The following is a 25,628-nucleotide window of genomic DNA, read 5'->3' as shown; positions in this document are numbered from 1 at the left end:
CATGTCAACACCCTATAGAGCATGTTGACCTACAACAGCGGTAAGTCAGCTAGCGTTATACTGTTGGAAAACTCCCCCTGGAATGCTGTTCATTAATGGCACCAGAATGGGTCGAATCAGCAGATAGAAACAGATATTTATACTCAAGGTGTGTGGGATAACAACGAGAGTGTTCCTGCTGTCATATAAAATCGCACCCCAGACCATGACTCCAGGTTTAGGTCCAATGTGTTAACACACAGATAGGTTGGTTGTAGACCCCCAACTGGCTCCTTCTAAATCAAAACATGGTCATTACCGGCAGCGAGGCTGAACCAGCTTTCATATCAGAAAATACAACAGAGTTCGACCATGCCCTTCAGTTTGCCATCACTGAAGTGCCAAATGGTGGTGGTGTGGGATCAGTGGAACACACGCTACAGAGCATCTTGCTCGGAGCTGTCCGTGAAGTAACCGATTTGTAATACTTCATTGTGTTACTTGGTGCCAACTGCTGCTCAAACTGCTGCTGGAGATGTATTACAGTGCGCCAGAGCCATACAGTGAACACGATGGTCTTCCATCTCAGTAGTGTCACGTGGCTGTCTGGAAGCCAGTCTTCTTGCGACGGAATATTCTTGGAATCACCGCAGCCAGGAGGCCTGCATAGTGGCTACATGCCTGTCAAATGTTTATGCATCACGGTTGGAACATCCAGCTTCTCATAGCCCTATTACAGATTTCGTTTAATCTCTGTGAGATGTTCATAACGGCGTCTCTGTCGTGTCGAAGGAAATTTTGACTAACATCAGCTTACTGCATCCAATCTCAAAGGTAACTAACGCTCACGCTCGTTACAGCGTGTAATTACAACAAGCTTGATTTGCTTCCTCATAATGGTACTACTAGCGCCACTCTTAAGCGACGCGACTGCCACAGAAAGTCATCATCATTCAGATGTAGAAACACACGTACCAACTGTCGTTTCTGTCACACAACTTCTTCGTGCTGCAATATTTTTCCGTCAATGTATATACCACTGCAAAAGAAAAAGACGTTTTTTAACATTGTTACCAAGAATCTCAAAAAGCTCTTAAACAACTTACTTCACATTTTTACAAGATAGATAAATGCTGGGACAGTGTTTCTGTTATATACCAATGGTTTAGGAGTGCGCCATTGATTAGTAATGAAAACATTCGAACACAGACGCTGCTTAACCTCTGAAAAAAATTAAGAGAAGTGGCAGCAGAAGTCATCCAGTTTAAGAGGTCGCCATCTTTCTGACAAAGGCCAAAGAGAGTGTGTATGTGTGTGTGTGTGTGTGTGTGTGTGTGTGTGTTTGGAGCTACAGGCGCTCATCGACAAGGTTATCAGCTTCCTGGCAACCAATAATAGAAGGGTCAAAGAGGGAGGAGGAAAGGATAGAGCTTCAAGGAACTCTATTGCCCTTCAGGTAGGAAACTGCCCCTAGAAAGCTGGAGAATCAAAAGGGATCAATGACATGAGGATGCAGAAGGCAATGGAATCTAATAAATTAAAACCACGTAACTTGCATCCACAGGAAATATGACAGTAACAGGAAAACGGTTGTGATGCCATCTGCGTTGTGGAAAGATTCCAGACAAGTTATCCTTTTGGATCTCTGCAAATTGTCTGTCATGGTGGAAGTGACTATGAAATAGAGACGGAATAAGTTATTGTGGGATAAGATTCTATGACTTGGAGCTTTGAATTCAGAAGTTTGATTGTAATTGGAAAGCTAGAGAGTCTAAAAACGGAAGTGCAAAAGCCCAGTCTAGATACATTGGGGGTCACTGATGTGAGCTAGGAAAAGGCTAAGCATTTATCTTAAGACACATTGAGGTATATCATCAGCAGCAGAAAATGCTATGTTGGGAGGAGGGATCGTTACGAATAGGAAAATAGGGGAGAGAGCGGACTACTGTGAACTTCTCAACGACAGAGTTTCTCTCACCAGATTCGACATCAAGCGAATTCAGACAGCGACAGTTCAGGTACACATGCCAATGACACAAGTAAAAAGGAGAAAAGAAAGTATGAAATTAAAATGCGGTTGCAGGGGAAGGAGAAGCAGAAAGGGTCATCGGATATATGGGATTGGCATTGGGATGACAGAGATGAAAGTCTAATTGAGTTGTACAACCAATGTGAGATGGTATTTACGAATACTCTGTTCAGGAATCGTGTGACGAAAAAGTATACTTGGAAGAGACCCAGAGACACTGAAAGAGTGCTGTTGGATTACATCATGGTCAGAGATTCGAAATCAGATATTGGACTGTAAGGTGTACTCAGATGTAAATACAGATCTAATAATTATGAAGAGTAGAGTGAAGTTCAAGAGAATCGTCCAGAAGAATCAGTGTAGAAAGATGTATCATAATGCAGTACTGAGAAATGATGAGATGTATTTGAAGTTTACCAACGATGTGGATATGGCGGTAAGGAACAACACAGTAGGCTGTTCAGTTGAATACGAGTGTACATCTCTAGAATGTAAAATAACCGACGGTGGACAGACGACACAGATAAAGGGAAGCTAACTTCGGAGAAACCCTTAGTAACAGAAGAAATACTGCAACTGATCGACGAAAGAAGAAAATATAGAAATGTTCAGAGAAAGACAGGAATACAGCTACATTCACTGATGTGGCAAGAGTCGTGGGATACCTCCTAATATCGTGTCAGACCTTCTTCTGCCCAGCCTAGTACGACAACTCGACGTGGCGGGGACCCGAGAAGTCGTTGAAGTCACTTGTAAAAATATTTTGCTGTGCTGTCCCTGGAGCCACCCACTACTGCGAATGTGTTGCTGGTGGAGGATTTTGTACAGGAACTGACCTGTCGATTATGTCCCATAAATCTTCTATGGGATTCATGTTGCGCGATCCAGATGGCCAAATCATTTACACGAGTTGTCCACAATGTTCCTCAAATCAGTTGCGGACAGTTGTGGCTCATTATATCGTTGTTTGAGAAAATGGAGTCAAAAAATGGCTGAAAATGGTCTCGCACTAGCCAAACATAACCATTTCCAGTCAACGATTGGTTCAGCTGGACCAGAGGACTCAGTCCATTCCACATAAACACAGCGCACACCATTATGGAGCCACAGTGTCTTGTTGTCAACTAGGGTCCACAGTTTTGTGGGGTCTACGTCACACTCGAACACCACCATCAGTTTTCACCAACGGAATTCGAGACTTATCTGACCAAGCTTTTCCAGCCGCCTCGGATCCTACCATTTTAGTCACGAGACCAGGAAAGGAGCTGCAGGTGATACCATACTGTTAGTAAAGGTACTAGCATTGGACATCTGTTACCACAGCCCATTAATCCCAAATTTAGCCGCACTGTCCTCACAGATACGTTAGTCGTACATTCTACATCGATTTCTGCATTTATTTCACACAGTGTTGCTTGTCTATTAGCACTGACCACTATGGTAGACAAAAATGTTCTTCGTTTTTTTTCCAACTTAACAGAACTGCACACTCAATTCGACTACTGGTTTAATGTGCTCAGCATAGTTTGTGACCACCTGACAAAAACAGGGCAAGCTGCGAACGAAGTCATCACTCTCAAGTGGAGGCAATAACATCATTCTTCCTGCAGAGCAACTCACAAGATTTATGGAATTGTTTGTGGATGCTTATGTGATGCAACCCATCTCCCTAGTGTATCCGCAATATGCTCAATGGGATTGAAATTGGGATCTCCCATGTGTGCAATATCTTCTATTTCCAAGAAAACGTCAATCACCTGATCTGTATGAGGCATATCCCTATGAGGCCACAGCACCTCGCAACAATGGCATATGAGTTCCCCAGATCTCGTTACGATACCTGACAGGAGTTAACCCTTGCCAATTCACCCATACAGTGTCATGAAGAGGTGTCAACGTAATCGCTGCCCACACCATTAAAGATCCTTCTGAATAACAGGCTTGTTCCTCAATGTTTGGGCTCCAAAATCCTGTTCCACGTTCCCTCCATATGCAAATCTGTCGATAATCACTCTCCAGTCCACACTGGGATTCACCTGTGAAAATAACATTGGCCCATGGTTCAGCCATCCAGTTGCGTGTTGATGACTTTACATATTACTCTCTGTGGAGATGTGTCAGGGGTTCATATACAACAGGTCTCTGACTATATAGGCTACTCTGCTGTGGCCTTCTGTATAACGTTTGCCTCGATACAACACATCCAGTGCATACTGCGAGGTGTGATGCCAGTTGCCATGCAGTAGTAAGGCAGTACTGTGATGCCCTTTTAGCCAAATAGCGGTGCCCCCTTTCTCGTATCACACGTGTTGGATCCTGCCCTCGTCTTCGAGAGACAGTTTCTGTATCTACCAACTGTCGCCACATCTGAGAAACAACAGTAAGATCCACATTGAGCCACCAGGCCACTTCAGTTTGTGATTGTGCTGCTTCCATTCTTCCTATGGCCCTCCACTGCAGAGAGCCTGGCATGCGTCTTCTCTGTACCATACTCCACCGTCTGTGACTGTGCCTACAGAGATTGTGGATGTGGGACTACCCGGAAAACACTATCCCATTTCATAGGTGCACTGACTTCATTGTGAGCTTGGTTGTCTGTTGACTGGAATGCTGTCTTCCGTGTAGAACACGATGGTGCTGACATCTGTAGACAGTATGCATGATCATATCGTGAATTAGACACAGGACAGGGAAATCGCAGTTTGTTGCTTTAATTTTGGACACCAGTGTATTGTGGTAACCTTATTGGGGAGATGTGTTCTTGGAACTCATCACAGTTCTGCTTCTGCGATAGTGTTTCGTCCTCAGACGTGTGTCTTTGAAGAAATTATAATGTTACTTTAAATCCGTCTTGATTGCAAGTTTTTTTTTATTATTCATATGACCGGTTTCGGTTCATTCAGAACCATCTTCAGATCTGATATTTAAGTTACAGGAGTAACCCGTCCAATTCAGCAACTTTCACATGCTATGTCACATATGTGACATATGTGCTATGTCACATATGTGACGTAGCATGTGAAAGTTGCTGAGTTGGACGGGTTACTCCTGTAACTTAAATATCAGATCTGAAGATGGTTCTGAATGAACCGAAACCGGTCATATGAATAATAAAAAAAACTTGCAATCAAGACGGATTTAAAGTAACATTATAAAATCACTGATTGCTGTCATCCCATAAGACATTATGTCTGTTTTTGCAAAATTTGAAGAAATTTGTTAGTATTGTCCTTTTGTTGCAGAAATCTATCTGGAGACATGAAGGGCGAGATGCTGATTGCTGCAGCTAAGGATGGGTCAGTGAGCAAAGTGCGAACGTTGCTGGCAGTGGGGGCGGACGTGGAGGCGAAGGACGAGAACAAGCGGACAGCACTGCACTGGGCAGCAGCCATGGGGCACGGGGAGGTGGCGGCCCATCTGCTGGAGGTAGGAGCAGGCGTTAACGCCAGGGACCGCTGGCAGAACACGCCTCTACATCTGGCTGCATGGAAAGGCCATGCAGCTGTGGTGCGGCTGCTGGCAGCTTCCTCTGCCGACCACAACGCCAGGGATCAAAGTGGGAGCACGCCACTGCACGATGCAGCACGGCGTGGCCGTGCAGAGGCGGCGGCTGCACTGTTAGAGGCAGGGGCCGACAGAGAAGACAGGAATTATGGTGGGGACACGCCGCTGGACCTAGCCGAGCGGAACAACCACCAGTCGCTCATAGACATCCTAAGATCAAGCTGAGTGTAATGCAGACGACTACGGAGTAAAATAAATAAAGCTTTCTGTGTAACCTCTGCTACTTTTAAAATAAACAATTCAGAAAAGTTAATCCTGCAGTCTTGCTTTGCACCCATATTTACGTAGTACATACAACGAATCCATTACCGTTACAACCAGAGTGAGAACTGTAGGTAGAAGGAGGGTGGAATGTGTGTTCTTATATGACAACTATCCACGGATTTCCGCCCAATAATATCCAAACAGCAGACTTTGTACACAATTTATTAAATTGCCAATGCTAAACTCTTTTAAGTAACAATATATTCGTGTAACTTACAGAGCTTAACAAATAGTTAAAACAAACAGCTTTAAAAACAATAACGGCGTCTTGCCACCATAAAATCAAATGACCTTTTACAATAGTGCCTTTGGAGTTTACCCAAGAGACAAAATCCACTAATATGTTAACTTGGCATTACAATTTAAAATCATTTATATAAGAAAAATCATGAGAAAGATAATGGCACTTGGCACTATTAAATCGAAGAAGCGCGACACACAACCAATAAATATAACAACAAAATAATAATTTGATATAACCAAAGGGCAAGGCCAACCCCCAATGCAAACACAAACGTGCGAGATCTCAACACTTCAAAGCCTTCCCACTAGAAACGGTCCCCGAAATAAATCACTGAGAGCTCCCCGACATGCCTCCCACAACTGTCCACTACTTATGCACCTTGGTTATGTTCTGTAACACACGACAGATAACATCAACACAAGATAAAATTTTAAAAATCAAATAACAATATAACATCCCGACAGCACATGATAACCATGGCGCCATTAACTCGGGCGCTCTTAACAAGTGCTGGAAGCCAACACACACAAATATTAATAAGCAATTCTCGCTTCTTAAAACAAAACAATAAAAGCCAAGCGCATATGAATAGTAAAACCACAGTCTTAGAAGTGCTTTAACGATACCAAACACAACTATTCCACCAAGTTAATAATAACACAGTGAGAAAAAAATACAAAACATACCACCAAATTCTGTTACACAAACCAAATTGACGAGATCATGTTGTTCAGGTCGCAGAAGACCACATATACCAAGCACCAGTAAATCAGTATGATATACTTTCCAAAAACGCCTTTCTTAGGCAGATTTTACCTAAAACATCAAATGCCAAATATACATGAACACAACTCCGGGTGGGTAACAGGAACCACCTATGTGAATTACTTCAAAAAAGGAACAAACAGATACCACCTAAGGTAACGCTGAGCAGACTGGGTGGGCAACGACCCACTCAGCGGGATAACCAAAAGGTACTCCAGTTGAGCAAACAAATTAGTACCAACAAATACCGTTACGTGCCACACACACACACAGCACAAACTTCCAGCAACGCCGTCCCACATCAGAATGAAGTTCAGAAACCGGTTCTGGAGCTTCCAGCGGAAAATTTGACTAACCAACCGAGCTCACATCCCAACCTAGCAGACGACTCCAAAATTCAGCAGCTAGTTATCTCTGGGCCAGAGTATCACAGGACCCCACCCGACCTCCTCATCAGACAGGCAGGCTGAACAAGTACGCCAACTCAGATTACTCACCACCGCATGGCCAGACCACCTTGCTCATATTGCGAAGCACAACAACCTTAGCGCTAGTCACCAGCAGGTCAGGCATAGCGAACTTCACCTTCCGTGCAGTACCTGGAAACCGACTACCCTGTCGCTTTCCGCCGGCCAACGCAATTACACGCCAGCGATGTAACAGCAAATCACCACCGCAGCGCCACTCACACCAGAACAGTGAACTATAATCGATTATAGCGTGCGCTCTAAACATCACAGGATAGCGGCAGGCGCCATATCAGAGGGAATCTCCTTTTGCTGAAAATTCAAAAGAAATTGAGTAATCCTCGATTACTAATAAACACTAGTTTTCTCACAACATTTATTAATAAATACTTGTTCGGTAAATGTTTGGTGCTATTGGAACTTGTATAAAACTCCAGACTCCTGACACATAACTTCTGTACTTAAAACACGTCTTCATTTTAGATCTTCGACCGAATTTACTTCTGTATCTAATGTGCTGACAATCCCGCATCTTTGGTGTGTAGTTTCAAAGTGGTATTATCACCAGTGCTTACAGCACATTAGTTTCGATTACATGCTGAATTTTGTTGTATCCTGCCAATTTGCCAAATATGGTGTGTCTAGGAAATCCGCTTCTTGGATTGGTAAACAACAACTCAAGCAAAATGTATAAAAGACTTTTATTACAAAATAAGTAAATGACAGTACCTAAGTTTGACAACAACACAGAAGTGTCGCAAGCAAAGGGTGACATTCAAATAACAATCTCGTCAGCATATACAATTCCTAAGGAGGTAGTCTTAATGTACCCAGTCTCGGATGCTGCTGTAGCAGTGGCCGCTACCAGTCAGCAGCGGCGCTTGTGTTCTCTTCGGCGAGAGGCCGCTGCTGTCGATCGGTCAGCGTGCTATTGGCTGACGTCCTCTTCACAGCCCTCTCTGCTCTAGCGTTCCCGACTGACGTGCCGGCGCTTGGCTTTCTGCCGGAAATTTCCTCCCCTCCCAAACCGACGGACTGCCGTCTGGAGGGGAGGGGAGGCAGGGTCGTGGTCGCTGCGATTGACTGGAAGCTGTGGCTGCAGGGAATGTCAGGCTTCCTGTGGTACCCCACCATTCGGCCTTCACTCTGGCGGAAACGTCCCCCAGAAAACGACCAGAAGGGTATGCATCCACCTCTGGAAGCCAATAACCAGATGTAGAAGGCGTCAGACGCTGCGGTGTGGGTGGTTCCAGCGCCATCGGTAGGACTAGAGGAGGTGAAGGCACCATCTCCATCGTTGCGTCCCAAGATGTGATGACACCCACTGATGGCTGCTGTGGCTCCACTGTCTTCGGGATATGTGAATCTTGGGGAAGAGGCACAGAAGAATCACTGTGCACTAACAGTGGCGAATTTGATTGCTGTGCAGCTGGTCGCGGTGGAGGTTCGAGTCCTCCCGCAGGCATGGGTGTGTGTGTTTGTCCTTAGGATAATTTAGGTTAAGTAGTGTGTAAGCTTAGGGACTGATGACCTTAGCAGTTAAGTCCCATAAAATATCATACACTTTTTTTTAATTCGATTGTGATGTCGGCCCTGCAATCCATCTCAGCCTGAAATCAGATACATGCAAGTGCCAAGTCGACGAACGATCTCGCCTCGCACCTATCCTCTGCGTCCTTACTTGGGCGCTGGATGTTGAGGAGGGTGGAGCAGTGTCCGCCAGCGATGTTCCATCTCGTGGACGTGAACGATAGGAGACGAGAAACAGTTGCATTGCTCGATGCCTAGTGTGTGCCTTGTGATGTTCAGCCATCTGCTGGTTGAAAGTTCTGACAAAACGTCCCACCTTCCAGTTTGACTGTGGATGGAACAGTGCACTAGTTAGCTATGTATGCCATTGCATACACAGAATGTTCTAAATTCATTTGACATGAAATCAGGGCCGTTGTCCAACCCTAAGACAGCAGGCAAGCATTCGAGGCAAAACATAGACTTTGTGGGATCTTTCTGGAACACTCGTTGGTTGGTTGTGGTGTACACTAATAGCAAGTTTCGTTTGGCTGTGCCAATGAACTCGACAACATCAAGTAGCACAATTCAGGTGTTGTCCTCTTAGGAAAATATTGTGTTGAGTGACAAATCATAGTACACAACGTGGTGATTCGATGGCAGGGTGTGTATTGGGCGAATGCCCAGTGAACGTCATGTGTAAGCGTGTGTGGTGCCAACAGTAAAATTCTGAGGCGGTGGTGTAATGGTGTGGTCGTGTTTTTCATGGAGGGGCTTGCTCTCCTTACTGTTTTGCGTGGCACTATCACAGCACAGGCCTACATTGATGTTTTAAGCACCTTCTTGCTTCCCACTGATGAAGATCAATTCGGGGATGGCGACTGCATCCTTCAACACGATCGAGCACCTCTTCATAAAGCACGGCCTCTGGCGGAGTGGTTACACGACAGTAACGTCCCTCTAATGCAGAGACTCCTGACCAGAATCCTACAGAACACCTTTGAGATGTTTTGGAACGCCGACTTCGTGCCAGGTCTCACTGATCGACATCGATACCTCTGCTCAGTGTAGCACTCCGTGAAGAATGGGCTGCCATTCCCCAAGGAACCTTCCATCATCTGATCGAACGTATGGCTGCGAGAGTGGAAGCTGTCATGAAGGCTAAGGGTGGGCCAACACCATACTGTATTCCAGCATTATCGATGGTGGGCGTCAGGATTTTGTAAGTAATTTTCATCCACGTTTTCAGATACTGTCGATCACGTATTGTATGTTCTCACAATCGCATGACTGTAGCACAGTGAACGCTACAGTTCGTGTATGTGAGTGATACATTGCAGGCAAAGTACATTTTCTGAGAACACGAACGTCTTGTCCATTATACGCCATCAGGTGCGTGCTAGTTTTAGACAGGCATGGGGAGCCAAAAAGTTCATATGTGTTACGATTCAGGTACGTTACAGAGGCACCCATGTCCAACTGAAATTTCACACGTTTTTCACTAATATGCAAATTAACAAAACGTTTGTGGTTGCTAGTTATGCTAATACCTGCAGCAGGCTTTGAGTACACTGCATTGATTACATGGGTCTTATGACTAGAATTTTGTGAGTGAACAGAAATCTTATGGTTGTTCCGTTGCAAACATACTGACTGTTTGTGACCTTTCTTTCTCCAGGCATACCACTGTACTCGTCTAGAAGGGCAATCCTTGCGTTTGTGCTGTGAAAAGCACTAAGGGCATGACTCAACTCTCATTACCTTATAGAGAGCTGCTTACACTGAGTAGAGAACTGTTTACGAGGCGTGGCGTGCACAGGCAGCCGCCACCTGACGGGCCGCTCGTGAGCAACACACTCAGCCCGACAAACTGGTGGCCGCTCAGATTTATCAGCGACATGGCACCTGAACTGCACTGATCTAGTATTTGCACTACTTGCTGAAATGGTGGATCGGCCAGTTTCAAAATTTGTTCTCTAAGTGTGACATCAGTTACATTGTAAATGATCGCATCACTCAACATAACATCTAAATATAGAGCACCAAAAGCACATTTTAATTTGAATTTCTTCATCATACCCTCCAAATCTGTTAACCACTCATGATATGTTTGTTCTGACCGTTTCTTGCAGTGAAAGAAGTGATACCTAGCTTCTACAACAGTGACTTGTTAGTCATAATAGTTAATTATCGAATCTACAACTTGATCTCAAGAAAGTTCTCTCAGAGCTGTGGTAGGGAATAATCTCTGAGTGAGGCGAAACACAGCACTTCCTACTGCTGATAAGAAATAATGGAGTTTCACAGTACCTGGTATTCGTGACCAGGTATGTGGGCTTCAAACTGTTGCAACCATTCGAGCCCTTCCTCTTGTTATTAATTGAACTGGCGAAAAGGCAGTACGGCACTCGAAGCTGGAGGGCGGGTATTATGGGCTGCATTATTGACTTGAGCGGTGAGCACCTGCTGTACTGTAGAGTTGCGATTTGCTGAGTCTGCAGCTGAAACATTTGTGATCTGTGTCAGCTGCGTTGCATCTATAACTTGCCGCTGTGGCCCTGGAGCAGGGGCTGGGAGAGGTGGTGTCGCGTCCCAAGCGTGGGTATTGCGAGGGATTGGGCGACACGGTTCGTGGATGGGATTTTAGCCGGTTGACTGTAATGAGAGGGAGACTTTTGATCTGGCTAAGATGTATAATCCCTGGTTTTCACAAGGCTAGGAAGGTGATAGAAATTAAAGTCGTGATAACTTTAATAAATTGCAGTTTATTCTAAGTGAATACAAATCGCCCTATCTGACGGTGGTTGCACTCACAGGAAGGCCAAGTCTAACACAGAGACGGTGACTGACTCCACCGTTCCGACTGCCTACTAGAAGTTCTGCAACGTTTCTTAACACCCTACGTTAGAGTCCCGCGGCTACGCCCTGACGCTCTCCAGCGACTATCTCCGGCTGCCTGCCTACAGCCCGTTCCCCAGCCCAAGTCGGCTGCTGCTATCTAACTCTTCGCCCTCACCAGACAAAACTTAGCTGCCCAGAGCGGCGTGCTCTCGGGTTTTGTTAGCGTTTCCCCTTCGACCCCGCCAGCGCTTGGCCTGACGTAGCGTCGAAGGCAACGTGTCCTTATTTGGTATCGTTAAAACATTGTTGTTGCTATTGTTCTTCAGAGGCTGAGTGGAGGGGCAGAGGCGCCTCTCCCTATATGGTCACGCACTGCGTCCTGAGCCCTTCATTGGCTCCTCGTGACGTAGTGCGGTCCCCACCAAGGGCCCTCTTTCTTTCTCTCTCCACTCCCAGACCTCTCTCTCTAGCCAGGAATGCTTACTGTTGATATTCTTAATTGAATGCTTATCATGAGTCCCTGCACAGACCCTCGTTTGTATCTACCGGCTGTTTACTTTCTTATCAAAGCACCCAGCTGCCCTGCAGCTCGAGTGCCGCCTCGGCTGGCCCTTCTGCCACGCCTGGCGTCCCACGCTACAGTTTTAATTTCGTCCCACGTACTATTCTTAAGGTACTGCAATTAGACTTGGCTTGTTCCTGCGGTTACAACACCTCCCCCGCCAGGGAAATTGGCGTTACTCCTCAGAGTACCGTCAATTGTGATTCTCTCATTTTATTTGATTACATTTTCTTTGTTACATCAACACTTCATATGTTTCTTTTTCTTTCATATACACTTAATTCCATTAAGTTCTTTGTGAGACAATCATTTTATACATACATTTATCAAGATACACTTTTCTTCTCTTTCTTTTTTTTTCTTCTTCAATTCATTGCTACAACAATTATTTATCAAACATACATTCATCAAGGTACATTTTTCTTTTTCAGTCATTGATACAATTACAATCAAGGTACATTTTTAAACATTGATACAAAATACCATTTTCATTCAACAAATACATACAGTTTCCAAAATGGACAAAACACTAAAATTGATTACACCTTTTCATAAGACACCTCTAATATATTTTACCTTTTGATTTGACTTAACGCCTGTTCCTGAACAGAACTGAATCTTCTTGGTTTTTCCCACATCTTTCGTATGTTACTACCTCTTCTGTGTCTTTATTAGCTTGCCTTCTGCTTAAGCTAGTCTCTGGATATTGATTTACTATAGTGTTTCTTATACATACTTTTCCACAACAGTTACTATCGTCAAAGTACTTCCATAAACTTTTGAAACATTCCTTACAGCATTTACAATTTTTACAACAACATGTTATTACAATAACAATGACTATTGCTATAGCTACGTATGTAGTTACTGAGTAATGGGTAAAGTATCTGGAGTATTTTAGTTCCTCCTCCTGCCTTTCGGCCATCCGCTGGACATCGTCCAACCTTTTCCCAGCGACTTTCAAGTCGTCTAATTGTGTTACTACCTGCTCTAGTGGTAAATCTAGCGTTAACATTGATACATTCTTCTTTTCTTCGTTTACTACACAACAGTCAAATTCTAAATTAATTTGAGGTATTATATCCTTCTTTGTTACGTTACTATGAATTACTCTATCTGTTTGTATGAACACTCTCGTTCCATACCCTTTACATTTGCTATAAAAACTTATCTTTCCTACCCCTTTCATTAATAAATCCTTCGGGGGTTCTTTTCCACATAACACTGTCAGTCCTTCTTCCTTAGGAGCTACATATAGCCATTGGTTACTGTTTAGATGGGTCCAAAGGCTCTGATTCAGTGCGACTATTTTTCGCACACAATCTTCCGGAATTTCTCTTACCGGTTGTAATAACTTGGCTTCGCATTCCTCATGGTCGAATGTCGATAGCAATGCGAATGACTGTTTGCACAGTTTTTTGTTCTTACTCAATTCTTTACATTTTAAATCATCCGCAGAAAGTTTCGCGTATTCCCTTTTGGATTCATCTATCAGTAGAAATTCTTTCTCGGGCTGTATGTATATGTACCTCCCTTTCATATTTGGAATCTCCTTTGGTAATGGAAGAACTCTGTACAAATTGAAATTATTATTGTCTATTAAAGGGATATTAATTACGTACCCTAGTATGCTACCGGAAATAAAAACATCTAGATCGATTATTCTTAACAAGAGGTAGCCTGATGACTCCGCGAGAGGAACAGGAAACTTCACGTCCTTTAATTCGTCTCGGATTAAACTTAGATACTTCACAATTTGTACTGGATTAATGATGTGAGGCTGAAGTATTCCCTTTTGAGCATTTACAATGGCGTTTATCATTTGCTCGTACTCTTCTTCGATTTGGCCAAACACTGCCGCTAATTGCAATACTTGTTCCGTTACAGTGGCAAAAGTTGCTACTCGTTTGAAACCTATATCTGTCTCCTTTACGTATTCCTTCATGAACATTTCTAGTCTCTGCACGCCTGTTCTTAGAATGTGTTCGTTTGATTCTAATGTATAGACTGTTCTGTTTACTCCTGCTAATGTGGCCCTTACCACTGCCACTTGTTCCTTAGTTAACCTCAGCAACCCTTCAGAGTTCTTTTCCATAGCATCTATTCTTTCCTTATAGTATGCTGCGTCTGCTTCGTCCAATGTCCCGAACAGTATCTTACTTACCTGTCCGACGAAGTTGAATACTCCTCTGTTTCTTCTGGTTTCGTGTTTTGTGAGTTGCTGTACGAGTTGCTGTAGCCCTGTAATCTTTTCTACGTGATGTGTAACTTGCTGATCTAATACTCTACATTCTATTAATCCAACGTTTAATTGTTTCAATGTGTCACGGCACCTCTGTACCGCTGCCTTACCGTACCTCTCTGCTTTTTGAAATCTTTCTGTTATTACATCTAAGTTAACATATGTGACTATTCTCCATGTGGTACTGTATATCTCTATTTGTCCTACGTGATCGTAATACAGTCCTGATGAACTTGGTATTCAGGTTACTTTGAATTCGTTCGTTTCGTATCCTGATGCAACGAAGCTGTATGTTGCTACCACTATGATGAGTTGCACCACTTGCCACTTGAATGCCATACCTGAAATTTTAAAAGAACTGTTTCAGCCTGTTGGCATGTACTTTTGTTTCCTTATTTCTCTTAACTCTTATGACTACGTTAGGACCTTCCACTTTTAACACTTCAAATGGACCTCTCCATTGCGAATCTAGTTTCCGAGATCTACCACGTCTCACTGATTCGTCGTGTAATAACACCTTGTCCCCTACATTAAATTCTTTTGGATTCTGTTTCAAATCATACTGTCCCTTACTGATTACCTTACTCCTTATAATAGAATCTTTAGCCACTCTATGGGCTTCCTGCATTCGTGCTCTTAGCTTATTTACATACGAATCATAATCGTTACTTACCTGCGGTGTTTCTTGCTGCAGTACTCCTGGTATGTTAACCTTTCTTCCGTACATTAACTCGAATGGTGTATAACCTGTGCTACTGTGTGGTGTAGTGTTGAACACAAAAATTGCATACGGCACCCATTTGTCCCATGAACTTTGATCTCCTGTTACAAAGTGTCTGAGATATTCTACAATTGTTCTATGGCTCCTTTCTAGAGCACCATTTGGCTCAGGGTGGTACGCTGTAGTATTTATACGTTTTACCTTCAACAATTTACATACACTTTTAAACACATCACTCAGAAAATTTGATCCTTGATCTGTTAACAAAACTGATGGAATCCCATACCTTAATACTATATTTTCTACAAATGCTTCTACTACAGTTTCAGCGTCTTGCCTGTCAATAGGGACTGCTACTGTGAATTTACTCAGATCGTCTTGGAATGTTAACATGTACTTTTTTCCTGTACTAGATACATCTAGTGGACCCACTATATCCATTGCACATTTTTCAAATACTGTTTCAGCTGTGTCTGTAATTTCTAAAGGCATCCTTGTTTTCATTTGTGTGTTTTTGTTCTTTTGACATGATGGACACTTCCTAATATAATTCTCAATGTCCCGCTTCATTCCGCGCCACTGCTTGTACGCTTTTATCCTCTCAAATGTCCTATGCATTCCCTGGTGCCCTCCCAAGGGATTATCGTGCATCTCCTTTAATATACTTTCCTTTTCTTCGGGGCTAATTTCCTCATTACTATTTGTTTCCTGGTCTATTTCACCTGACACTTGCGCTTGCCGCACGTTTACGGAACTCTGTTCCGCCTTTTCTTGTGCTACGGAGGTTCTTTCTGCCTCCACATTTCGCTTTGAACTTATCTCTTCCTTTCCTTCCTGCCTTATCCGGCTCAACGCGTCTGCATTACTGTTTAGCCTTCCTGGCTTATATACTACCTCGTAGTCGTACTCTTCGAGCTTTAGTCTCCACTTTAGGAGCCTCGAACTCGGATCCTTCACACTAAATATCCATGTTAGTGGCTTATGGTCTGTCACTACTGTGAATTTTCGCCCATACACGTATGGTCTAAACTGTTTTACCGCGTACACTATAGCCAACAACTCTTTTTCCGTTGTACTATAGTTCAATTCTGCTTTGTTCAGTGCTCTGGATGCATATGCAATCGGCAAGTCTTCGCCAATCTTTTTCCCTTGCGATAACACGGCTCCCAACGCTGCGTTACTCGCATCCGTTGTGATTATAAACGGTTTTGTAAAGTCGGGATACTGAAGTAACGGAGGATTCACTAATTTCTCTTTCAGTTCCTCGAACGCATTCTTCTGTCGTTCTCCCCATTGGTATTCTACTCCTTTCTTTAAGAGCTCATGGAGAGGTTTCGCAATTTTGCTGAAATTTGCAATGAAACGTCGATAGTACCCTATCAATCCTAGAAACCCTTTTAGTTCTTTTGTTGTTCTCGGCTGTGGGAAGAACTTCACCTTCTCCACCTTTGCCATATCCGGTGATATTCCCTTGTCCGTGATACAATGACCTAGGAATATTACCTCCTTCCTCAGAAATTCACACTTGTCCGGTTGCAACTTCAAATTGTGCTCTCGCAACCTGTCAAATATCTCCCGGAGTTTTTCGTTATGCTCCTGCAGGTTTTTCCCATAACATACTATGTCATCCAAATAGACAAAACATTTAACACCTTGTAAACCTGCCAATACTGTGTTCATTAGTCTCTGGAAACATCCTGGGGCTCCTTTCAGTCCCATCGGCATTCTTTTGTATTCGTAATGCTGATAGTTTGAGCTGAATGCCGTTTTCTCTCTGTCCTTCTCGTCCGTCAATATTTGATGGTACCCGCTTGCGAGGTCAAGCGTCGAGAAGTACTTGGCTTGCCCTAATTGATCCAGGATATCGGAGATATTCGGCAGTGGAAATGCATCGCCTACCGTGATGTCATTTAATTGTCGGTAGTCCACTACTATTCTCCATTTCTGCTTGCCACTTGCATCCAACTTCTTTGGAACTAACAGTAACGGTGCGTTCCATGCGCTCTTGCTTTCGACAATTATGTCATCCTTCAGCATTTGTTCTATCTGCTCTTTTAGCACTTCCTTTTGCGCTTCAGGGATTCTGTACGGTCTAGCGTTCACTACCTTCCCCGCGTGTTCCGGCGCAATCGGTATTCTATGTTTCACTGCAGAAGTATAGGACAGTTTGTCCCCCGGTAGATGAAATACATCTCCGTACTCCGTGCAGACCTCTGCTAGAGCGCTCTTTTCTTCGACATTCAAATGATCCATTCTGAGTTGCCTTCGCAACACACTAGCACGACTTTCCGTCTTACCTACTGCTTCAGTGCTACATTTTACTTCGCGTACTTTCGCTATTCTTTCTAACTCTTCCGTTACTAATCTGACATTTCCTAGTCGAACTCTGTCCTCTGACACGTTTAATGCACTTACAATGCATTTCCCATTTCGCACTTTTACTAAGGACTCTGGTACATGTACCCCTTGTGCAATCTCCTGCCTCGGTATGACCATTTCTCTTTCGATTCCCCGTGGTACCTTTCCGTCCACTTTCAACAACATTATTCTTTCTTCCCGGGGCCCTATCTCCCCGCCTATTTCTGAATCTGCTTCTATCTCTTGTCCCTTTGGTTCTTCCTCTACTACTAAGGGTATATCTCGCCCTTTTAGTCTTATTATTTTACCCGCATAGTCCAGCTTAGCTCTATGCTGTGTTAAGAAATTTCTTCCTATCAATCCGTCGTACGGAATGTCTAAACCTCTACCGTACACGTGAAATTTCTGTTTCACCTCTTCAGATCCGTCTATACTTAAGTTTATTTGTACCGTGCCTATTGTGCTAACGGCTTCACTCGTTACACCTTTTAACCGAAGCTTTTCTGTTTCATTGATTCCCAGCCTACTCTTTACCGGAATGCTCGTCCTCATTAACAAACACAATTGTGCTCCTGTGTCTATTAGCAACTTTAAATACTTCTTTAGTTCTACGCAGTACAACATTACCACGTCGTTTTCTGTTGCACAGTCGATTACCCTCACTATGGGTTTACCTATTGCAACAAGGCCCGACTGCGCGGCCTTGCCGCCTCTTAGTTTCCCTGTACTACCTTTCCTGTTTTGCTCGATACTGGCACCCTGCCTTTTCTCCAGGCGTGCCAGGGCCCTTCGTGGCAGTCTTTCGCGTAGTGGCCCTGCCGCTTACACTTAAAGCATGCAACATCTTTTACTCTTGTGCACGGAACTCCGCAGTTCCCTGGTAAATTACACTGTGGACATCTCCACTATCGTAACCCTCCATCGGTTTCTCTATGATTCCCTCTGAATTCCCTTACATCTATCGGGTGAACTTTCCTTAACCGCACCCTGCATTCCATGTCTGTGTGTCCCGGCTTGTCACACCCATAGCAAAAGTTTGTAAATTCTTTACCTGTCATGACTCGTACTCTATGCTCTGGCCTGCTTTTCCTACACTTGCTCGCTATGTGACCTCTCGGCCCACAATTGAAACATTTTAACTCTTTACTTTCTCTCACGTTTTTCACAGCTCCCTTATTTCTAGTGTACGTTACCCTCGGGGCTAGTCCCCGCTCTCTCATGGACAATATCGCACTCTCCTCCTGCAGTGCCAACTCCACTGCTGCTGCCAACGTGATTTCATCGCCTCTACTTCTCACTATGGTTTGTATTCTGTCATTACTTAAACCCTGAATAAAACACGCTCTTCCTAAGGAGTCAACTAGTTCTATTGCACCTTTCAAGTTTTCTCTGGCCGTAACTCTGTTTACCGCTTCGCGAAAGTCTCTCTGCATTTCATCAATTCTGCTTGCCCACATTGCTATCGGTTCCCCTTGTCCCTGTCTGGCTTGGAAAATTTTACATGCGTAGTAGTCTATAGTACGCTTACTGGCATAATTTTCCTCTAAAACGTGTTTCACCTCTTGCCACGTACCTGTGCGTTCACGCACCTGCAATCTCGACCTGGCCTCACCGGTTATCTTTGCTTTCACGAACTTCAATAATGTTTCGTGTTCCTCAGGCTTTACTAATTCAAAAGCTGCATCGACATTTTCGATAAATTCTCTTAACTCCTTCTTGTTCCCTTCGAACACTTTCGACACAATACATAGAGCCTCTTTCACTGACATCTTACCACTGGTGGAGGATGACGCAACTTCATTATTTAGGGGCATCTTTACTAAGTTAACACTTTACACAACAAAATACAATATTCTTAATACAGTTTTACAATTACCGCTTCTTTTGTGGTGCGCCGTCTGCTCTGTTGGCTCGCGTCGTCCTGCGCTGCTTCGCGCTCTCCTTGTGCCCGCGCTGTCCCGCGCTGTCCCGCGCTGTCTCTGCGCCCGCTCTGTCCCGCGCTGCTGCGATGCGCCGGCCGCCGCTCTGCTGGGCTGTGCCGACCCCGTCGCTCTCCTCGGCTGCCGCTGCTACGGCTGCTGCCGCTTCTGCTGCTGCTCGGCCCGGACCCTCGGACTCGAACGCTGGCCTCTCAGGCACCTCTGTGCCTCGTCGCTCTGCGTCGCGCTGGCGCTGTCCTGCGTTGCCCTGCACCCGCGAAGACTACCTTTCTGGACTCTATCGTACTGGTGCTACTAATGCTGAAAGTTGCGAGTCGCCACAACTTCCTGCCAATTGCCACAGTCGCTGTAGCAAAATCTAATGTCTCTGCCTCCTATTTGCCTATGCGCCTTTGTGATAACCCCACACCTGGCACCAAAAAGTTTTTATTTATGTCGCGTCCCAAGCGTGGGTATTGCGAGGGATTGGGCGACACGGTTCGTGGATGGGATTTTAGCCGGTTGACCGTAATGAGAGGGAGACTTTTGATCTGGCTAAGATGTATAATCCCTGGTTTTCACAAGGCTAGGAAGGTGATAGAAATTAAAGTCGTGATAACTTTAATAAATTGCAGTTTATTCTAAGTGAATACAAATCGCCCTATCTGACGGTGGTTGCACTCACAGGAAGGCCAAGTCTAACACAGAGACGGTGACTGACTCCACCGTTCCGACTGCCTACTAGAAGTTCTGCAACGTTTCTTAACACCCTACGTTAGAGTCCCGCGGCTACGCCCTGACGCTCTCCAGCGACTATCTCCGGCTGCCTGCCTACAGCCCGTTCCCCAGCCCAAGTCGGCTGCTGCTATCTAACTCTTCGCCCTCACCAGACAAAACTTAGCTGCCCAGAGCGGCGTGCTCTCGGGTTTTGTTAGCGTTTCCCCTTCGACCCCGCCAGCGCTTGGCCTGACGTAGCGTCGAAGGCAACGTGCCCTTATTTGGTATCGTTAAAACATTGTTGTTGCTATTGTTCTTCAGAGGCTGAGTGGAGGAGCAGAGGCGCCTCTCCCTATATGGTCACGCACTGCGTCCTGAGCCCTTCATTGGCTCCTCATGACGTAGTGCGGTCCCCACCAAGGGCCCTCTTTCTTTCTCTCTCCACTCCCAGACCTCTCTCTCTAGCCAGGAATGCTTACTGTTGATATTCTTAATTGAATGCTTATCATGAGTCCCTGCACAGACCCTCGTTTGTATCTACCGGCTGTTTACTTTCTTATCAAAGCACCCAGCTGCCCTGCAGCTCGAGTGCCGCCTCGGCTGGCCCTTCTGCCACGCCTGGCGTCCCACGCTACAGTTTTAACTTCGTCCCACGTACTATTCTTAAGGTACTGCAATTAGACTTGGCTTGTTCCTGCGGTTACAACAGTGGGTTGTTCATTTTGGAAGAGAGAAATGCAATAAACAGACAAAGCAAGCAAAAAAGTAAGTACAAAAGCAAAGAAAATTTCCGCAGCGCCCTCCTGAAAACACTGATTAGCAAAAACTCTATAAGATACGCTATTCAAGCATGTAAACACGCCTCTGCAAAGAAAAGCCAATGTAGATTTAAGGCGGCAGCAAAACACGAAAGAGAATCAGTGGCCGTCATGCACTGGGTTCCTCTTAATACTCATCGCTCATGTTGTATCCTCCCTCGATATCGCAAATGGGGTGCCTAGGAAACCTGCTTCGGGGGTATCTAGACAGCAATTGAAGCAAATAGTATTAAAGAGACTTATTACTAAATGAATCAATGACAATACCTAACTTTGACAATAACACCGAAGTGTGGCAAGGAAAGGGCGACATGTAAATAAGAAATCTCTTCAGTATATACAATTCCTGAGTCGCTGGTCTTGATGTTCCTAATCTCGATGCTGCTGTAGAAGTGACAGCGACCAGATGGGCGCGGCGCTTACGTTCTCTTCGCCTAGAGGTCGCTGCTGCCGCGTTGTCGTCCTCGAGAGGCGTGCTATTGGCTGACGTCTTCTCCACAGCCTCTTGCTCTAACGTTCCTGACTGGCGTGATGGGGTTTGACTTTACACCAGAACAAATTTACTCATGTATGTGAAAACAGATGGTTCAGTGATTAATGTGCATAATTACAGTGTGGCAACTGCAGCAATAATCAGTTATGTGCTGATCATTTGAAAAGCGCAATAGGTAATCTTAAATTAAAAAGAATTGTAGAACGACATATGATCAGAAATAAAACTCACAGATGTAATACTCCACTTAGGAGATGTTATACCAGGTATCATGTAACATTGATCTCCTCTATCACATTACAGGAAGCCAGAGAAACTATTCTCTTTTTCCACATATTCCATTTGGCCGTCCTCAGTGCATTTTCCTCTGTCAGGCATCACGTCTACAACGCGTCTGCAGGGGCCGCCCTGCTGCCAGCTGCACAGCAGCCCTGGACAGACAGCCGCCCCTGCCGATAGCATCTCCATTGCCTCAGGCATCAGTCTGCCCAACTATTGCTTGCAGGAAATGTACATGTGAATGAGGAATTTGTGTAGGCGATTGTGTCAGAAAATTTAACATGTCAGATGGTGTGTGAATGCCACTTCACTCTCAAGGGGTAAAACCTGAAACCACTCAGGCTATTTAAAAGAAATGGCTACAAAGCTAGAGAGATCTTTCGCTTTCGCCAAAACAGGCAGTAGAAGATTACAGTGAGCAGAGTCAGTTCTCAAACAGAGGACTGCCAGGGACTGCCAGTTAACAGCTAACAATCTTTGATATAATGACAAAGTAATACAATACTCTTTGAGATTGAGTATCCAAAAGCAAGTTATATTCAATGAAATATGAACAACAGATCAATTTCGTTTAGAGTAAAGAAAGCTGGAGGGGTGACGAGATGCACTAATAAAGCTGTGAATGGTAGATGGCGCATGCGAAAAATAAAATTAGTATAATCTTAATATTGTCCTGCCTATTTTGTGCCACCAAAGTACAACCGTCAAAAGAACTGAAGTTGCACTTCAGACAGAAGGCAGACTGTCAACTATGAGCACAAAACAGCAACATATAGTTCACAATGCTGGACACACACATCAGCCACAAGGGTGCAATTACGGTTGTAGTTAGAGTACTGGCAATAAAATTCTCTACTTTGGCCTATAAATCAAGTATATAATTGAAATTAAGTTAGTGCTTCAGTAATCAAATTAAAGGTCGATACGTTTATTGATCGCAATTATAGAGTGGCTCTGACTGTTGCAGGATGCTAAAGCAAAATATTTCTTCTCAGTTTTTGTAAAAGTTAAGGTATCCAATACGGCTCCAAGCAAAATCAGCTGCAGCCTATGAATGTCTCATACTACTCTATGTAAATGTTGTGTAAGTTATACCCTCCACAATAATCAGTCAACCATTCGATGTTCAACAGTGAATAAGGATATTTCATTGCAAACATGTTTTGGAGATGTTTATCTGCAGTATTCATTGATAAGTATGTACAAAATATTAACCTAATCCATGTCAATTTGCATCGACTTTGAAGACACTGGTCATAAAAATTCCAGCTCACGGTTTCCTCGCAACGTACCCTTAAGACCATGGATAAAGGCAGTGCACATATCGTAACAACTTGATAACGTTTAATAGCGTTACAAAAAGTGGCAGCTTGCTTTAATTGATCAGAAATATAAAACTGTGCATAATACAAAATGCGAAAATGTTGTGTTCTATGATTTGAATATCAGTGAATAAAATCTAGAATCAGTCAACCCATACAGATACCTAGGGATAACTGTTTGTAGGGATATGGCCATAACGACCACAAAAGCACAGTCATAGGTAAAGTAGATAATAGACTACGATTCTTTCACAGGATATTGGGAAAATGCAGTGAGTCTACAGGAAAACAGCCAACAAAATTCCTTTGTATCCATTCTTGAACGTTGATATAGTATGTTGGACTTGTAGAGAATAGAACTAACAGGAGATTTTAAAAGCTTACAAAAAGGATATCACAAACAGTATTTCACTGTAGTATTTAAATTTACCATTCTTTCTGTGTTCCACATGGGAATGGAAAGAAAACAGAAGCTAAGAGTACCATATGGTACAGCTGTAATGGTCCACTGCCACCTACCTGTAGGGTTTGTATAGTGTGAGTATTGGTGTAGATGTGTTGAAGAACCTAACAGAGCAATGCACAGTAAATGGCAGACTGGTGTAAAGTGATTATGAATGTACAGCCTATGTTTGCTAGATAATTTAAGTAAACACCTTGAAAAATTGCTGTGTCTATCCTATAAATACAGTAACAACTACTGTCACCAGATTCTTACTGAACAATAGGCACACATTTATAAAACCGCTGCTGGGGCTCGCTCCTCCGCCGATCTCTCGTCTGCTGATGCTCTTTGTCGCTGTATTTTAACTTCATCCACTTGTAAACTATTGAGGCCATAGTGTAGACAAATATGAAACAAATTATTCAAAAAAAAAATTTGTAAATATCTCTAACAGTGGTATCACACACGTGGAGGTTTCTCAAACCTTCTTTGTAAATCTCACCGCACACGAAAAAGAAAGAAACCATAAGCCATGTGTCATAGTTTAACAGTTATAAGGTTGGTATTGTTGCCATTAGCTTGGAGATAATCCATAACCGCCTTTTTAGCTTTCTCTATGGTAAAGTGGCAAACAGCCAGAAGACGTTGATTTTAAAACAAATTTGAACATGTTGGATCATGGTATGAATCTCCCAGGGATTTTTTCGATAATACTTCTCAAAACTGCCCGTTACTAGAGTTTGCGATCCTTCAATGAAAACAGACTCTTACATCTCACGTACTGACACTTAGAAATCACAGTGCAGATAGTTAGGAACACGAAGCTGCTACTACCATGTACAGTAGGGGATATGTTAAAATGTCAGCAACTAATGTAACATCACTCAGAATTTTCTTATGTTTCTGGAACAAGAACAACTGTTCATCTTTCCTGCTGTCCTGATACACTGTTCTAAGTCGTTCCCTTAGTCTGCAGTGGGTGGCGTGCATGTTACACAATGGTCTGTTCTGAACAACAAACTGATTCTCTCAGAGACAATACGCTCAAACTTGCCACTTGAATACAAGGCCTATTTCCTCAGTCTCCTCAACAACAGCAAAAGTAATATTGGTAATGCCGTGCGCTCGGCTGTTGGCAGCACTGTCAGCGAACTTCAATCGAAACGAATTTCAGGCTATGGCAGGCCCAGCTGTCAGGCATTGCAGTGATCTGACGGGAAACTGTGTAACCACTGCGGCAACGCCATTGACGCTCTCTGCGTTCACCAGATGAAAATAACATACTTTACCAATACATTACATACTGTAGTATGCTGTGGAATACTGCAAATGTTCTTGTGTTGGGTGAAAACTTGATACGAATGTAAACATACTGTATTGCTAAAACGTCTAGTACATATGCTGTTTCCTCATCTGTCTTGTATAAAAGTACATGGTGAGCCACATAAGCTCTTTGTACAAACACACAGGCCATGACGCTAAAGTGCTAATACATATAAATGTGCCTAAGTGATAAATCCATGTTTCGTTATGTTTCATTTCGAATTGTTACCTGATAACTATACATTCAATTCATCAAGTATAAGTGTATGAGTTCAATATCTGAATTGAAACTGTAATAGAACGGAAACTGTATGTTTCCAGATGTGGTTTCCTATTCAAGATATTATGAACTCACCTCTGTAAGTCCTAGATTTGTAACGGATATTTCCAAACACCCTGTATGCATACGAGTTATATTTCTGAGAGAAGAATCAATAATTACTTACCTACCAACACAACTTATTAACAGAGTCTGTTGAAAAATCAGACCAGTTCTCATTACTTCAACTCTTAACTACACAAAAGTGAGATATACATTTGATGAGGCTGCAAAACCATTTTAATTAGTTTCGTGCCTTTACAAAGCTGCATGGGTCATAGCCTTCTCAACAATTTCCTCCCATTTACTTTCCTTCTCCATCCTCTGATTCCTAGGGTTCTGATGTTTCCTTCCACATCATCCCTTGGTATCAACTTCATAACAATAGAGCCACGTCACATCACAATTATGATTGTCTTAAAGAACATCTCGTTCTCATTTGTGAAAT

General features: G+C 43.6%; 2 protein-coding genes across 3 annotated transcripts in view; one reads left to right on the top strand and one right to left on the bottom strand.

Annotated features, from left to right (window-relative positions):
- The window catches only part of LOC124553842 (poly [ADP-ribose] polymerase tankyrase-1-like), a 62,770-nt gene extending 56,945 nt beyond the window's left edge, over window positions 1-5,825 (top strand). For both annotated transcript variants that reach the window (XM_047127831.1, XM_047127832.1), the window contains exon 4: window positions 5,251-5,825. In XM_047127831.1, the coding sequence (XP_046983787.1) occupies window positions 5,251-5,737 (487 nt within the window). In that variant the 3' untranslated portion in view covers window positions 5,738-5,825. The remainder of the gene's footprint in view (window positions 1-5,250) is intronic.
- Window positions 5,826-14,768: 8,943 nt separating this feature from the next.
- On the bottom strand, window positions 14,769-19,314 carry LOC124553317. The gene is made up of 3 exons (XM_047127195.1): window positions 18,739-19,314; window positions 15,140-15,388; window positions 14,769-14,807 (listed from the first exon to the last, which is right to left on the bottom strand). The coding sequence occupies exons 1-3, from the start codon at window positions 19,312-19,314 to the stop codon at window positions 14,769-14,771; spliced, it is 864 nt and encodes a 287-aa protein (XP_046983151.1).
- Between the last annotated feature and the right edge of the window lie 6,314 nt (window positions 19,315-25,628).

This window comes from Schistocerca americana, chromosome 11 (genome assembly GCF_021461395.2).
Source record: "Schistocerca americana isolate TAMUIC-IGC-003095 chromosome 11, iqSchAmer2.1, whole genome shotgun sequence".
Taxonomy (NCBI): Eukaryota; Metazoa; Arthropoda; class Insecta; order Orthoptera; family Acrididae; genus Schistocerca; species Schistocerca americana.
The sequence above is the reverse complement of the archived record's forward strand: the minus strand, read 5'-3'. Positions and strand labels throughout refer to the sequence as shown.

Bases quoted from the DNA above. Each gene is read 5' to 3' on its own strand.
- LOC124553317 (XM_047127195.1), bottom strand. From the start codon at position 19,314: ATGTCAGTGAAAGAGGCTCTATGTATTGTGTCGAAAGTGTTCGAAGGG. The intron at 15,389-18,738 runs GTAACGTACACT...AAATTGTTGAAG, and splicing joins AGCGGGGACTAGCCCCGAGG to GTAAAACGTATAAATACTAC. The intron at 14,808-15,139 runs GTAAGTAACGAT...TTAAAATTTCAG, and splicing joins TGCAGCAAGAAACACCGCAG to GTATGGCATTCAAGTGGCAA.